Source organism: Vulpes lagopus, chromosome 6 (assembly GCF_018345385.1).
Source record: "Vulpes lagopus strain Blue_001 chromosome 6, ASM1834538v1, whole genome shotgun sequence".
Lineage (NCBI taxonomy): Eukaryota > Metazoa > Chordata > Mammalia > Carnivora > Canidae > Vulpes > Vulpes lagopus.
Window position 1 is genome coordinate 97,096,371 of NC_054829.1, and position 16,553 is coordinate 97,112,923.

The 16,553-nt window shown below is 40.1% G+C and overlaps 1 protein-coding gene across 2 annotated transcripts; it reads right to left on the reverse strand.

Annotated features, from left to right (window-relative positions):
* Window positions 1–325: 325 nt before the first annotated feature.
* On the reverse strand, window positions 326–16,335 carry LOC121493036 (alcohol dehydrogenase class-3). 2 transcript variants are annotated; one of them, XM_041758530.1, is made up of 9 exons: window positions 16,195–16,335; window positions 11,813–11,914; window positions 9,636–9,777; window positions 9,029–9,116; window positions 4,726–4,945; window positions 4,315–4,575; window positions 3,578–3,713; window positions 777–915; window positions 326–638 (listed from the first exon to the last, which is right to left on the reverse strand). In XM_041758530.1, the coding sequence occupies exons 1-9, from the start codon at window positions 16,204–16,206 to the stop codon at window positions 614–616; spliced, it is 1,125 nt and encodes a 374-aa protein (XP_041614464.1). In that variant the 5' UTR covers window positions 16,207–16,335; the 3' UTR covers window positions 326–613. The 2 variants fall into 2 exon arrangements, with proteins under 2 accessions (XP_041614464.1, XP_041614462.1); XM_041758528.1 differs by lacking the exon at window positions 16,195–16,335 and adding an exon at window positions 16,033–16,174.
* Window positions 16,336–16,553: the final 218 nt, after the last annotated feature.

Here is a 16,553-nt window from a genome sequence, read left to right on the forward strand (position 1 = left end):
CAGTGAAGTTTAGTGCCCAGGGTGGGGTAGATGCCTTACCAGGAACTGGGAGAGTATGTCTGAACATACTGAGCATGGATCTATTCTCAAGAATGTAATCTCACAGAGGCAGACTTGGTTTTGATGAACTTTGCCCCTGATGGCAGGGGAAATTGTTCTTTAGTAAATGGGCCAGAGACTCTTAAAAGTTAAGCAAACATTGCTGAGGATGGAAGGTGGCATGGTTCAGATATCACTGCCCTGTTTCCTATAGCTTTCCTTTAAAGAATGAAGATTATGGGGATAGGAACCATGAGAATGAATTCAGCATAAAACAGCCTAGACATATACAGAAATTACTTTTATTATGTTAGAATACTCCTTAATGGGTTGGCAATTATTCATGTGAAGGAGAGTTCAGAAAACAGATTTATGACTGTATTAGCCTTGTCCTTGATTAGAGATTTATGAATTATACAAAAAATATTATTCCCTAGAGAAGGTTACTCTAAAAGTAGTAGTAGAAAAGGTCTAAGAGACTGTGAACTTAGAAGAGCATCTCCCTACTTGTCTGGCTGTTCCAGGTGGACCACAAGACTTCAGTACAAGGATGGACATGTTTTCTCTGTTGAATTTAAAGCTTTACAACAGTTCGAATGCTGTAAGAGAAGGAAGCAATAAAGAGGTTTTTAACTGCTATCTTTTAAGACCACTAAAATAATTTTTTTTTTACCCTTCCTCTATGAACCCTAAATCATTACTATGTTTTATAATATATATCTAAAGAGGAAGCTTACCTCTTTCCTGCATGCAACAGGTCAAAGGCTTCATTAATTTGGTCAAAGGACAGACTGTGAGTCACAAATTCATCAACTTTTATCTTTCTGGACATATATTCAGACACCAACTTTGGGACACTTTCCACACTCTTCCATCCTAAAAGAAATCATATGTCTATTAATTCACTCAACAAATCTTTATAGTATATTTATTGCTTAGTGGCTGACAGACATTAAAGAGATTAAATTTTTTCATGAATTAAAGAGGAACGAAAAACTTCAAAATCAGCATATACAAAGGAGAAAGAATTTAATACACGTCTTTAAAAAAGAAAACAGTAAATGCCTTTTGAGTATTTCTCTTTTACTGTACTGAGATTTACTAAAATCTCATTAATAGCTTAGCCAATTGAGACTAAGTTTTAAACTATCCAGGATAGAACTCTGGAAGTCTTAGAATAAACCTATCTAGGTCCACAGCAGCAAAGATTTCTATAGTCATAAAACTCAGGAAAGAATAAAAGTGATGTGATATGTGACTTTATTTCTTTGGTTTTAAATTCAACAATGAAATTAGGGATAGCATCTAACCCTAGAAAACTGTGAAACTGAAAACGAAAGTGGGAAATTTTTAGCTATTTAAGATTTTAAACAAAAATACTCCAATCTTTCACTTGTATTGAAAGAAGCAATAAATCAATAAAAAAGCCTTCCTACCTTTTAAACCAGGGACACTTAAAAAAATTTTCTTTTAGTTATTTGAGAGAGCGTGTGAGTGAGCATGTGAGCACAAGAGCAGGGGGAGGGTCAGAGAGAGAAGCAGACCCCCCACTGAGTGGAGAGCTCCAAACAGAGGAGATGGATCCTAGGACCCTGCAATCATCATGGCCTGAGCTGAAGGCACACTTAATCTGACTGAACCACCCAGGTACCCAGGTACACATTGTAGCTTATCTAAAACGTCTTTTGAGCCTTTATCCAAATCTCTATTCTTATGTCCTCTACCAATTATTCTTCCCCTACAGACTGTGGGGCTTTTTCTCTCTCCTTTTTTTAAAAATATTTTATTTATTTATGAGACACCCACAGAGAGGGAGAGAGAGGCAGAGACACAGGCAGAGGGTGAAGCAGGCTCCATGCAGGGAGCCCGACGGGGGACTCGATCCTGGGTCTCCAAGATCATGCCTTGGGCCGAAGGTGGCGCTAAACCACTGAGCCACCCGGGCTGCCCCTCTGTCCTTTTTTTAAAAAATTATTTTTATTTATTTAAAGTAGGCTCTACACCCAACATGGGACTTGAACTCATGACCCCAAGATCAAATGTCACATGTTCTACCCACTGAGCCAGCCAGGTGCCCCTTTCTTTCTGCTTTAAATCTCCTGGTAACCAAGACAAGTATAGTCACCACTATTCTCTACACCAAAAGTTCTATTTCCATCTGTGGGTCATATTTTAACAACACCCATTGGGCCCCAATGCTCCAGCTTACTTCCCAACCAGCATGTGCTGGGAGGATGAGGCTTCAGTGAGAGATTAGGATCATCTTGCTCAGTCTCTCAGGCTCAGAAGGCCCTTTAAGATATAGATAAGGACCTGAGAAAGATGTGTGGCTTTAAAACTCTATTCTAAAATACGTGAGGCACACATCTAGTTGGAAAGGCAGGTTTGGTCAGCTTGACTTTTTTTTTAAAGGAATTCTTTTTTTTTAAGGGTTTTATTTATTTCAGAGAGAGTGTGCAGGTGTGTGTGCACACCCACACCCACACATATGCATTGGAGAGGGGCAGAGGAGAGGGAGAGAAACTCAAGCTGACTCCATGCTGAGCCTGACATGGGGCTCAATCTCAAGACCCTGAGATCATGACCTGAGCTGAAAGGAAGAGTCGGACACTTAACCAACTGAGCCACCCAGGGAGTCTGTGACATTTTTATGATGAATTCTATAGTAATAAGTCAGAAAACTTTGGCGAAACCCCTCCTACTTTCCTGATCTTTTCCTCTGACCTTCAAAAAAGTGGATATGAGGATGATGAAAAAACAATATGAGGATGATGATTGTAAGTGATACTTTGTTAAATACAGAGTATTAAAAACTCATGTGATTTTTATATATAGTCTTAAAAACTTACAAAAACTTGAAATTTCATTCAATTATGGTTGTTGAGATATAGAAGCATGATTTGTGCTTCCTAGCTAAGCAACCACAAAAAAGATGGAAAATGTTTCTCAGCATTCTACCAGTAGTTAGGCAACCTCAAACCACCATGTACTTTTTTAGGATCACAAAAGGGAAAAATGATCAGTCTGGCAGCTTTTCAATTTTGTTATAAGGTTTTGTCTAATATAGTACTTTCAGTTTAAGGCTTTGTATTGGTTATTGGTGAAATCAGTACTATGTAGAAAAGAGATATAATCATATCCAACAAAAACTGCACTCTGGAAAAATGGGAGAAATGCCAATAACCTATTTAAGTCCACAGTGTAACAGTGTGATTGACACTGTTGTTAGCGTACCATGGAACCAACTTCTCACTCCTGCCCTACCCCAACTATTTCCTCATCAACAGGATACTGATTTGTGTGTAAAAAGTGATCTTGTACTTCAGAGGAAGTTGAACATCTCCTCAGCTCCAGGAATAAATACTGACTCAATGTGAAACACCCTCCCCTGCAAAAAAACAAACAAAAAACTATACACACAACTTATGATGAGATGGGAACATTCTTGTTAAAACAAACAAACAAAAAAATCAGCCTGGGATTAAAATTCTGCCAATGGAAATAACAAAAGAGAAAATGTGTTCACTCACTAAATTACCTCCAAAGGCAGTGCCTTTCCATACGCGCCCTGTTACCAGCTGAAATGGACGAGTGGCGATTTCTTCACCTGAAGCAGCTACTCCAACTATGACGCTGACACCCCAGCCTTTGTGGCAGGCCTCTAGCGCAGCTCTCTGCAGGCAGGGATAGGACCAAATCACAGAAGTCAGTGCATTTTGCTGAGAATATCAGTAAAATATCTTTGGGGGAGATATTACATTAAATGTAATTTCATTCAACAGTTTTAACAGGTACTTAACAAATTCATTAACCTGACTACCATGTTAGCAAAAAATGGAACAATTTAAAGCTTTTATTTGCTGTCTAGTTATTAAAGTAAATCCTAGTTCAAAATTCTAATATCTTTAATAAAGGAAGCAGATGGAGAATAATACTCCTGCTGAGTATCTACTTTGTTGTCAGGTAGAGGTTATTACTGTTTGCATTTTACACAAGAGGAAACTGAGGTTTAAAGAAGTTGTTGCTCGAAGTTAGTAAAGTGGATGTACAGCTGACCCCTGGACAATAAATAGGGGTTGGGGGGGTCGACCCCCTACCTAGTTGAAGATTCATAAAGAACATTTGATTCACCCCCAAATTTAGCTAATAGCCTACTGTTGACTGGAAGCCTTACCAGAAACAGTCAATTAACACATATTTTGTATATTTATTATATGCTCTATTATTACAATAAAGCTAGAGAAAAAATAAAAGAATAAAGCAAAACATACTTACCATGACTTTCACGTTACCAATACACTCAAAGGAATAGTCCACTCCCCCGTCAGTCATTTCAATGAGCACTTCCTGGATGGGTTTACTGAAGTCCTGGGGGTTAATACATTCAGAGGCTCCAAACTCCTTGGCCCTTGAGAATTTATCTTTATTGATGTCCACACCAATGATCCGGGATGCACCAGCCACCTTACAGCCCATGATAGTCGCCAATCCAACTCCTCCTAGGCCAAAGACGGCACAAGTAGAACCAGGCTCCACCTAACAGTAAAGACAGTCTATGAGGTACTCACTGCACAAGTTGTCAAGGACATCACCAGGTTTCTCACAGACTGGGTCCACTGCATTATTCTAGCAAAGCTCTGTTGTATCAAATTAGAACAGAAGCTAAAATCCAGACCAATTTCTTACCTTGGCAGTGTTCAGAGCAGCACCATAACCAGTTGAAATGCCACAACCGAGAAGGCAGACTTTATCCAAAGGTGCTAAAGGATCAATTTTAGCAACAGAGATATCAGCCACAACTGTATATTCAGAAAATGTGCTGGTTCCCATATAATGTAAAATTGTCTTTCCTTTGCAAGTAAATCTGCTAGTACCATCTGGCATTAATCCTTTCCCCTGTGTAACTCTAAGGAAAATAAAAAAAGGAAAAAGGGTAAAATCAGGTTTCCCAAAATGCACAGGAAAAAGAAATCAGTTTTAAATGACACATAGATAGAAAATTATGCTAAGACCCAAAGTCTAATTTTTTTCTTTCTCTCTTTCTTTCTTTCTTTCTTTCTTTCTTTCTTTCTCTCTCTCTTTCTCTTTTCTTTTGTTTCTTTCTCTCTCTCTCTCTTTTCTCTCTCTCTCTCTTTCTTTTAATTTTATTTGAGAGACAGGGAGTGAGAAAGTAAGCACAAGCCAGGGACAGAGGGAGAACAAGAAGCAGACTTCCCACTGAGCAATGAGCCCAATATGGGGCTCGATCCCAGAATGCTGGGATCATGATCTGAGCCGAAAGCAGAAGTTTAACCAACTGAGTCACCCAGGCACCCCACCTTTTTTTTTTTCTTTCAAGATTTATTTATTTTAGAGCAAGCATGCGATCACAAGAGAGCACATGTGGGCATGAGCAGGAGGGGCAGAGTAAGACAGAATCTCAAGCAGGCTCTTCTGAGCTAAGCCTGACAGAAGGCTCAATCTCATGACCCTGAAAGATCACAACCTGAGCTGAAACCAAGAGTTGAATACTTAACTGAATGAACCACCCAGGTGCCCCCCCAAAGTCTAATTTCTAATGTGTTAATAATTTAGCACCTTTCAGCAATACCTTATTAGAGAAACTTAAAAAAAAGACTTTTAACCTTACATATCTTTTCCAACATTTGATATCCTTCTGGATCTTACTGTTGGGTATTGAAATAAATTTAATAGATACAACTTAAGGATCAGATGAAGTAATTTTAAAATTCCATCATGAAACTGTGAACATATATAACTTAAAGCATAGAGCCAAAACCAGAATCTACACAAACAGATTATGAGCCATTATGCAGATTAGGTGATGAAAATAGCCACATTGGCTAAGTTAGATCTTTAGGAGGCATCTTTTCAAAATAGTCCTCTAGGATTCAGGTTCCCTTCTCTTTCTCTTCACTTTATCGGCCTATATAGTTGGTAATGCTAATGAAGGATGAAAAAACCTCACAAAGGCAACCGTATGATAAATGGTACCAAAAATTGTTTTTGATATTCTAAATAGGTAATGTAACATCCTGCTTAGGAGTATAGGCCCTAAAGTCAAACAGTGTTGGGTCAAAATCTTCTGTGATCTTGGGCCAGTTAGTTAACCTTGGTGCCTTAGTTTCCTCACTAGAAAATGGAGAGAAATAATCCTATCTTACTTATAGATTGCTATAGAAATCAAATGAGGTGTTACATAAGGCATTATGCCTAGCACAGGGTGCTTAATAAATATTTGTTATTTTTAGTAAAATTAATGCACTATAACTTGATGTACATTCTTAGGCTAGTCTTTTGGAATACACATAATAAACAAATACACAGGTGAAATAATGGTTTTCCTTTGAGAGAAATATGTGACCAGAAACAAAAACAACTATGTGACAAAGCCCTACCATAAAGAATTGTTACATCTTTAAGAGAGCAACTTAAGTCTGGTTAGCCTTCCTTAATGTAAGAAATCACTTCTGTCCCAGAGGAATTTTCTCAAACAAAAAGTGACATGGGATACAATTTATGCTTTGAAAGGACCTGTCCCTCTAAAAGGCTACAGACAGCCACAAAAAGCCCATTACCATTATTATACTTGATAGGTCCCAAGATTTTAGACAGTGTTAGAAAATTCTCTTTCAGGGATGGCTCAGTGGTCGAGTGTCTCTGCCTTTGGCTCAGGGTGTGATCCCAGAGTCCCAGGATCGAGTCCTGCATTGGGGCTTCCTGCATGGAGCCTGCTTCTCCCTCTCCCTATGTCTCTGCCTCTCTCTCATTCTCTCTCATCAATCAATAAATAAAATCTTTAAAAAAAAAATCATCTTTCAAAACAAGACTTATTTTGGTTCCAGCTTTGCCAAAACCAACTGGACTTATGTTATAAAATAAATGGAATCTTGTTTCCCAAAAATAAAAACTAATTTTGTCAATGGCACTAGAAAACAAATGTAGAACACATGGATCTTCCACATATGACTCACTCTTCTAGGTCATGGACCCAATTCCAATGTGTGTGTGTGTGTGGCGGGGGGGGGTTTCCCTCAAACACAACACTGAACAATTCTTGGACACCAGCAGGGTGTCTGAGAATTTAACTTAATTCCAACACCAGCTACCCGGAGATAGTATCATATTCCAGGTTAAGGGCTCAGTCCTAGAAAGACTGCCCCCTACCCTCCACTTCAGAAGCCAGTTGCAAGTTCTAGGCTGTTACATGTGTGTGTGTGTGTGTGTGTGTGTGTGTGTGTGTGCGCGCGCGTGTGTTTAAGATTTTATTTATTTGAGAGAGAGTGCACATGTGTGCATATGAGCTGAGGGAGGAGGGGAGGGAGAGGCAGAGAATCTCAAACAGACTTGGTGCCACGTGCAGAGCCCGACACAGGGCTTGACCCTATGACCTGAATTGAAACCAAGAGTCAGAGGCTCAACCAAATGAGCCACCCAGGTGCCCCATGTTACCCATGCTTCTGACCCACCAGCTACAGACTGGAGGTTCAAAGACTGCTTCCTTAGGTTCTTTTAATTTCCTAGAGCGGCTCATGGTACTCATAGAAACACTTATGTTATTAATGGATATGATAAAAAATATGAATCAACAGCCAGATGAAGAGATGCACAGGAAGTATGGGGAAAAGCTGAGGAGCTTCCACACGCTCTCTAGGTATGTCAGTCTCCTCAGTCTCCATGTGTTTACCTGCCCCAAACCTCTCTGAACCCAGTCCTTTTGGGGTTTTATGGAAGCTTAGTTATAGTCATCATTGACTATATTGGCCATTGGCTGATTCAGCCTCAATATACCCTTTTCCCCTACCAAAGGCCAGGCCATCCATAGGTTTCCTAACAGTTTTCCAAAGGTCACCTTCACTCATATGACAAAGGTACCTTTATAACAAATAACATGGGAAAGTTCAAGGCTTTTAGTAGCTATGAGCCAGAAACCATGGCAGAAAACCAAATACATATGAGAGATATACATTTGGTCATCTAAATGAAATCACAGTATTACATTTAGCAATTCCAATCCTAGGAAAAGACCCCAGACAAAGTAGTACATATATCCACCAAGAGATATGCACAGGAACATTTATAGCAGCATGAATCACAATAACCCCAAACATTTAGGGAGCAACTTAACTGTCATCAAAAAGAGAATAAATACAGATAAATGAATACACAGATAAATAAATATTTGGAATGAAATATGACAGAGTTACAAAAAGAACTGATGCACATAGCAACCTGGATACATCTCACAGACATTATGAAAGAAAGAAACCAGACAAAAGAACACATGGTATGTGATTCTATATATATATGAAGTCCCGTAGCAAAAGAAATCAGAACAGTGGTTCCCTTGAGGGAGGCAGGTACTGACATGGAAGGGATATGAGTAACTTTGTAGGGTTCTGGAAGGGTTCTCTATCTTGATCTGAGGGGTTATAACCATTAGGTACGAATACACATAATAATTCATTGAGCTGTACACTTCAGATTTATAGACTAAGTACTTTAATACATATGTTCTACCTCAATAAGAAGAAAAAAGGTGAATGCACGGAGATCTTAAATTGCCTCAAAGTTGTGGTTCTTTAAGTGCTGTTATCTTACTACAATAAAACCACCTTTTCTGTGTCAAGAGGTTATGTTATCTCTTGTAGTTTTCCTAATAACCTTATGAGTTTTATTACTTCGATTTCATGGACAATAAAATGGCCCATAAAAATGATTTCATTTAATTTCATAAGTATGCCCCTCCTTAACAGTTGTTTTGGCGAATTTAGCCTAGAGTTATGGAAGGAGAATGGTTCAGAAAATTGTTTTATCTAATAGTTATGATACTGAGTAAGCCACTTAATTTCTGAGTCTTAATTTTCTAATCTATGAAAATGGTGATACCAGTGAAAGTGGGGCTGCCATAAAGCTGGAATGAAATAATTCACGTAGACTGCCACACAATTACTTATTATTTTAAGAATAAAGTAACAAAGATACTAACCTTATTTTCTGGCAAAGGTTTGTTTTAGGATTTAGACAAAATTTGCATTCTCCACACTGTGGGATGTAAAGTGGGATGACAGTGTCACCTGGGAAACATGCAAAGACATTATCTTGAATAGGGAGCATCTGTTTCTAAATGGATACATCAGCCCCTGCAAATACCCACTCCTCTCAACTCATGTGACTTGGCAAAGTTAAGAACTTCAACTTAGAACTCTACCTACAAAACATCATTCAGACACTGGCTACGGAAGAAATACAAGTACAAAATTTTGATTGAAATGAAGCTCTTAAAATTGCAACTGAAGAACAAGGCCACAAACTTCAAAATACTGACTTACTGATGGATCTTTAAAAATTCTTGTTTAATTGATCAAAACTGGTTTTGGAAATATACTTAAATAATTCTAGATGAACAGTAGTCACAGAATATGAAAAAGGCTCTCAAATATTTGTGGCTTCCCAGATAAGGAGTAATTTCCTTCTTGACAAAGACTCAAGTGATAACTTGTTCACGAAGAAACAGTGTATAGCTTATTAGAAATATAATTTCCTTGCAGAAATAACTTGAAATTATAAAATTAAGTGGTTCAAATTCCCCTTACCTGCTTTCAGCTTAGTAACTCCTTCGCCAACACTTTCCACAATTCCAGCACCTTCATGTCCCAGGATCACTGGAAAACTTCCTTCAGGATCAGCCCCACTCAGGGTGTAGGCATCGGTGTGGCAAACTGCAGTGGCAATAATCTAACAGGATATTAGAGACCATTTAAGTGTGTTTGCATGCAATTCAGAGTGAGATACAGGCCAAAGGAAAGGCATTTTTAATAGTGTATTTCATTGATTCTAAGATACATTTCTTTGGTATTTTAACCTCTTTAAAATCAGCACGTGCTTGTCATCTACGGTATCTGAACAATTAGAATTGGCAGAATTTTTAAGTGAAACATAAAAATAATGGTGTATTTATATGCAAAAAAATGGTACATCTATCTCCTTTTCAGTGCATGCTAGCAAGAGCAGGTAAACAAGGGGATTTTATGGGCACCGAGCCTCCAGGTGTGGAGGGGAATATGACTGGTGTACAAAGCAGGTGGGGCTCACTTCACTGCTGTGAAGCCTCCTCCCTATTGACAAATGTGATTTCTTTTCCTCTTTTTTCCCCATATATTTTATTTTGAGAGGGAGGGGGGGGAAGGGGGGGGGAGAGAGAGGGAGAGAGAGAGAGAGAGAGAATATCTCAAGAAGATCTCAGAATATCTCTGAATATCTCAGACTCCACACTCACTCAGCCTCACTTGGGGCTACATCTCACAACCCTGAGATCAAGACCTGAGCTGAAACCGAGAGTCAGACACTTACTTAACTGACTGACCCATCCAGGTGCCCTGACAAATGCAACTTCTAAGAAGGTACGGACTACCTCTGAAATCTGACCGCCTGCTTATTTGGGGCCAAAATTCAGAGCTTTTAATGAAACCAACTCCGCTTTTAGCAGCCACACATAACTTCTACTTAAATAGCCCTTTAGTCTCATCTTTCTGCTTTTAAGTGACTCATCTTACTAAACCACTAAAAGCACAGAAAAAAAGTCTTGGAGTATTTATATTTATGCTTCTTTCTCACCTATACACCACCTGCTTATAAGGTAACATTTTTTTGCTATTTGTTAGTAGTTTCCCAGAGAAGATGACATGTTCCATTCAGCTCATCTTAGTACATCACAGGACACATTTTCTTTTTCAGTGGCATAATCACAATCAGGTTAACTTCTAAATTTAAAGAAAAATGTATAAATTTATAAGACTGCAGATTCCGGAGTGTGGGTTGAAAAGGATCCTGGAAACTTTTTGGCCCTGGGCTTCTCAACCTAATATTTGATGCATAAGAGCATGAGCATTTGGAGGTGAGATAGGGAAAGTATACTCTAATTCACAGCAAGAAAGAGCTTATTTTTTCTAGAATATTAGTTGTATATCAAAACAAGTACAGAGTAGAATGCTAAAAATACCCAGTTGGCTGCCTTGTGCAATATCCCCCTCTCCAGGGGTAGCCTCTGGAGAGGCTTTCTCTGCCACAACGGAGGTTGAGAAGCATTAGACTTATGGATTCCCTGAATACAGACTTTGTCTGCAAAGCTCAGTACATTTTAGAGCTCTCTAAGCTTGCTTTCTTTTTTTCTTTCTTTATGTGTGTGTGTGTGTGTGTATATGTATTTATAAATATTTATATATTTATATCTACTTTATATATAGATATTTTAATATATCTATGTCTGTATACATATATACTTATATAAATATTTATATATATATATATATATATATATACACACATATATATATTTCTCTTCACTTGCTTCTTGCTCCAGTCAAATCAGGAGCCTCTTTCCAAATCTTATTTGAAATCTCCTCTAACAAAACTGAAGATCATTTCGTCTTTTGTTTCTAATGTGCCATCACATATTTTAAGTTACAGAACAGGCAGAAAGAGGACTAGCTTACAAAGGCTTCTTAAACACAGGTTACAGATGATAAATTGCAGTAATCCAGTGATCCATGGGAAATACTGCTGAGCTCAATATCAAAGCTAAAAAGATGGAGAGGAGTGCTGCAAAAGCGAAGGGGGTAAAATAAGAGGAGGATGTTGTGATTCTAAGGCTGGATGACTTTCAATGCCTTCTCCTTGACACACTGGCCTTTGGGATTTATCCTCAGAGGACTCATTTACCCAGAGACCTAATTGTAAGTCTTCTTTTCCAGTGCCTTAGATGTATCATTACCTTAATTCGAACTTCATGAGCCTTTGGGGGTGCCACCTCTACCTCTTCTATAGAGAGAGGCTTTCCTGCCTCCCAGGCAACTGCAGCCTTGCACTTGATAACCTGAAATGGGGAAAAAAAGAGAACAAGTCGTTTATCCTCCTGCACTAATAACAAACTACTTATTAGTTAGTTTAGATCCTGATGAATGCTAATCTTAAAAAGTGTATCACACAATCATAAAAAACTATACACCTCAAAGTGATATGGAGAACTGTTTTGCATATTTTTAGGTTTCACTTAAACAATGTTCACTAAAAAATTTAATGGAGATGACCATTATATATATAAAAGCCTCTTTTGGTTAAGGAATTTTATTATTAAATATTTAATGACCTTCTACAATGCATAAGCAGGAGCATGTCAAAAATACAGGTTCCAAGACAATCCGATTTAGTAGGTCTGGCATGAGATCCAGGGAATCTGAATGCTTAACATGTACCCTACGGTATTCCTTTGGCTAAGGATGGCTTAAGTTAATACTAGTTTAGTACAAACCTGCAAAGTGGGAAGAAGCATAAAGAGCATCAGAATGGGGGAATTTTAAAATACTCTATCTATCCCTTTTGGGATGCCTTGGTGGCTCAGCAGTTGGGTGTCTGCCTTTGGCTCAGGGCATGATCCCGGGATCCGGGATTAAGTCCCGCATCAGGCTTCTTGCACGGAGCCTGCTTCTCCCTCTGCCTGTATGTTTGCCTCTCTCTCTCTCTCTGTGTCTCTCATGAATAAATAAATAAAACACCTTAAAAAAATACTGTATCTACCCCTTTTAACTCTGCTATACCATATAGTAGCCAATTGCCACGTGTGGCTATTGCACTTAGAAAATGGCCAGTCTATACTGATACAAACTGTAAGTGTAAAAGTTATCCAGATTATGAAGACTTAGTAAAAAAAAAAGGAAAAGTATTTCAGTATTTAAAAAATATGAATTATATGTCAGGATAGTAACTTGAATACAGTAGTTCTTCCTTATCTGAGGATACATAATCAAACTCTCAGCAGATGTCTGAAACTATACAAACATACTTATGATAAAGTTTAATTTATAAATTAGGTACAGTAAGATATTAACAATAATAAAATAGAACAATTATGTTGTAAAAAGTTATGTGAGTATGGTCTCTCTCTTAAAATACCTTATTGTACTGTATGTACTCACCCTTCTTGTGATGATGTGAGGTGATAAAATGCCTACACGAGGTGAAGTGTGAAGTGAAGTGAAATGAGTGATGTGGCCGTTGTAATGCAGTGTTAGACTACTATTGACTGATCTTCTGACAATAGATCAGAAGGACGATCACCTGCTTCTGGATGGCAGCTGACCTTGGGTAACTGAAACTGTGGATGGGGGCGGATTACTGTAATATGGAGTAAGTTTTTATCCACTTTTTAAAAAAATTTTATTTATTTATTTATTCATAATAGACACAGAGAGAGAGAGAGAGAGGCAGAGACACAGGAGGAGGGAGAAGCAGGCTCCATGCCTGGAGCCCGATGCGGGACTTGATCTCGGGACTCTAGGATGGCGCCCTGGGCCAAAGGCAGGCGCTAAACCGCTGAGCCACCCAAGGATCCCCTTTATTCACTTTTAAAGTGACTACTAGAAAAGTAAAAACTCCATATGGGACTTGTATCATATTTCTGTAGCATAGTATTGTTAGAAATTCTAGTCAGTACATTTCTCCTTTACCAGAGAATCAGGTGTAAATGAGGAGTTAAAAATATTTTTTTTTTAATTGAAACATAGTTAACATAGAATATTATATTAGGGGGATCCCTGGGTGGCGCAGCGGTTTGGCGCCTGCCTTTGGCCCAGGGCGCGATCCTGGAGACCCGGGATCGAATCCCATGTCAGGCTCCCGGTGCATGGAGCCTGCTTCTCCCTCTGCCTGTGTCTCTGCCTCTCTCTCTCTGTGACTATCATAAAAAAAAAAAAAAAAAAAGAATATTATATTAGTTTCAGGTACACAACATAGTGATTTGATGTTTATTTATTTATTTTTAAGATTTTAATTATTTGTCAGAGCAAGAGCACAAGCAGGGGTAGTGGTAGAGGGAGAAGCAGGCTCCCCACTGAGCAGGGAGCCCTACACAGGGCTTACTTGATCTCAGGACCCTGGGATCATGACCTGAGCAGAAGGCAGATGCTTAACTGACTGAGCCACCCAGGCGCCCTTGATTTGATGTTTAAGTACATAAAGAAATGATCACCACAGTAGATCTGCTTATCCATCTGTCACCATACAAAGTTATTGCAATGTTATTGATTTTATTCCCAAAGCTGTACTTTTACATCCTTATGACTTCTTTATAAGTGGAAGTTTGACCCTCTTAATCTCCTTCACCTATTTTACCACCCCTCCCCCACAAACCCCTAAAGCTTTGATTAGTTCAGATAATGCTTATGAAATGTGTTGACAGAATAAAGGTTGCAAACTGCTGGGTTTATAGGAGACAGACTTGAAAGTCAGCAGTTCCAACAAGTATAAGTTAAAGGGAGAGGCATAAAATGCTACAGAATGCACAAAGTGGAGAAAGACTTAACTTTGGTGGATGGATTTCACTTTTAACTAGGATACAAAAGGATGAGTGTTAGTTACAAACAGTGACAAAACACCTACAATTACAAAAAGCTATTGTGAGAAGTAAATGAAAACGAGTATGTATAGTCCCTAACAGAGTCCTTGGCATAGTGTAGCTTTGCAAAAACGAGTCAATATTTATTAGTAGCAATAGAACAAAAGGTGTGAATGCAAGGAGAGTTGGACTACATAGAGAGATGAGCAGCTTGTGTAAACTGGTAGGGCTGGAAATTATTGTTTTTACAATTAAAGTTCAGGTACTAAATCCGATGGTAAGAAAATTCAGATATTGCATCTGAATCTGTTTTCAACTCAATGTACCATAAATCTCAAAACAAAGTCCCAAAAGGTCAAATTCAGGATAGTCATGTATCCTACAGAATTTAAGCAACAGGAATAATTATGTTGTAAAAAGTTATGGGAGCATGGTCCCTCTCTTAAAATACCTTATTGTACTGTAATTCACCCATAATCTAAATTTTTGTGCCCCTTTGCCCCATTTTCAGGAATGCTGAAAGATCAACCTCTTTCTTTCAATGACAATTCTAAGTAAAACAAAGCTCCACTCTAAATCCACGGGCAATTGCCCTACGTCAGCATCTGAACTATCACAGGATTATCATTTTTCACCTCCGAATAAAGGCATTTGGTAATAAGGAAAAACAACTTGCAAAGTTGTTAAGTCTAAAAGATCGTCTAGAGTCTACCATTTCTTTTCAACTTCAGCATTCAAGGTCATAAGTCTTTCTGGAAAATTTCTCAAGTTTGCAAAACATTAAAACACTAAACGACTTTAGATGGTTTATTCACGTTATTCTCTTATTTCTGGCTTTCTTCATCGTCTAATGCATATTTCAGGAACCTGGAATAGTTCCTGGCACAGGGACGGACCTGGATCGGAATCTTGATTATCTTAATGTGACCACTAAGCACTCTCAACCCCTAAGCTTCAATTTTTGTTCTGTAAAATGGGGATAATACCTCGCAGAAGTGTCACGGGAGGGTTAAAAGAGGACATAAACTCCTGGTACCTTAAGTGCTCAAAAATATTAATACTGGGGATCCCTGGGTGGCGCAGCGGTTTGGCGCCTGCCTTTGGCCCAGGGCGCGATCCTGGAGACCCGGGATCGAATCCCACGTCGGGCTCCCGGTGCATGGAGCCTGCTTCTCCCTCTGCCTGTGTCTCTGCCTTTCTCTCTCTCTAGGTCTCTCATAAATAAATGAATAAAATCTTAAAAAAAAACATGCTTTTTTAAAAAAAATATTAATACTGAAAGGGACCTAGGCGTCCTCCCCAAATACATTCTTTGGAGTCACCGTAACTGTTCAATTATGAATTACAATCGTGAAGCACGGCAACCTTAAGGGTGAGGAGAACACGGGTTCTGGCTGTAGTTCTGCTAAATGCAAGAATGACCCCCGGGAAGTCACTTATTTTATAATATGCAAAGGCTCTAGCGCTCCAAACCCACTTCTACCAGGATACTCCCCCCCGCCGCCCCGCTCCGGCTCTCCCCACCCCCACTCCGCTCCGGCTGCCGCAGAAGCAGCCAAGCCCTTTCCAGAAAGGAGCCCAACGCAGCAAAGATACTTTCCCTTCCTTCCCGCAGAGCAGCTCGCCCAAGGCACCATTTCGGATCCACAGCTCACGCCTGTCCACGGGCCCAGCCCCGCGCGGTCAGCGCCCCGGTTCCATCCTGTGCTTCCCCTCTGTCCCCTCAGTCCTCGGACTCGCTAGCGCTGCACGGCCAGGCCTACCTGGTTCGCCATGTCCTCTGCTCCGGGTCAGTGAGGGGCGGACATCCGGGGTGGGCCGCACCGAGCTGGAAGCGGGCGCGGGGCGTGCGCTCGGCGCAGGGGGCGCGGCGTGGGCGCGGCGTAGGCGGGGCGTGCTCCTGGCGTGCTCCCGCCTCCGGCCGCCTGGGGGCGGGGCGTGCGCAGGGGCGGGGCGTAGGCGTGGCGTGCTCCCGCCTCCGGCCGCCTGGGGGCGTGGCGTGCGCAGGGGCGGGGCGTGGGCGGGGCGTGCTCCTGGCGTGCTCCCGCCTCCGGCCGCCTGGGGGCGGGGCGTGCGTGGCCAGCCACGGGCGCGAAGGGCGGGGCCTGAGCCTGGCGCGGCC

Coding starts and splice junctions, on each gene's coding strand:
- LOC121493036 (XM_041758528.1), bottom strand. CDS start 16,068: ATGGTGCCTTGGGCGAGCTGCTCTGCGGGAAGGAAG. Junction 4,576..4,725: donor CTGCTCTGAACACTGCCAAG/GTAAGAAATTGG, acceptor CTTTACTGTTAG/GTGGAGCCTGGTTCTACTTG. Junction 916..3,577: donor GAAAGGCACTGCCTTTGGAG/GTAATTTAGTGA, acceptor GATTTCTTTTAG/GATGGAAGAGTGTGGAAAGT.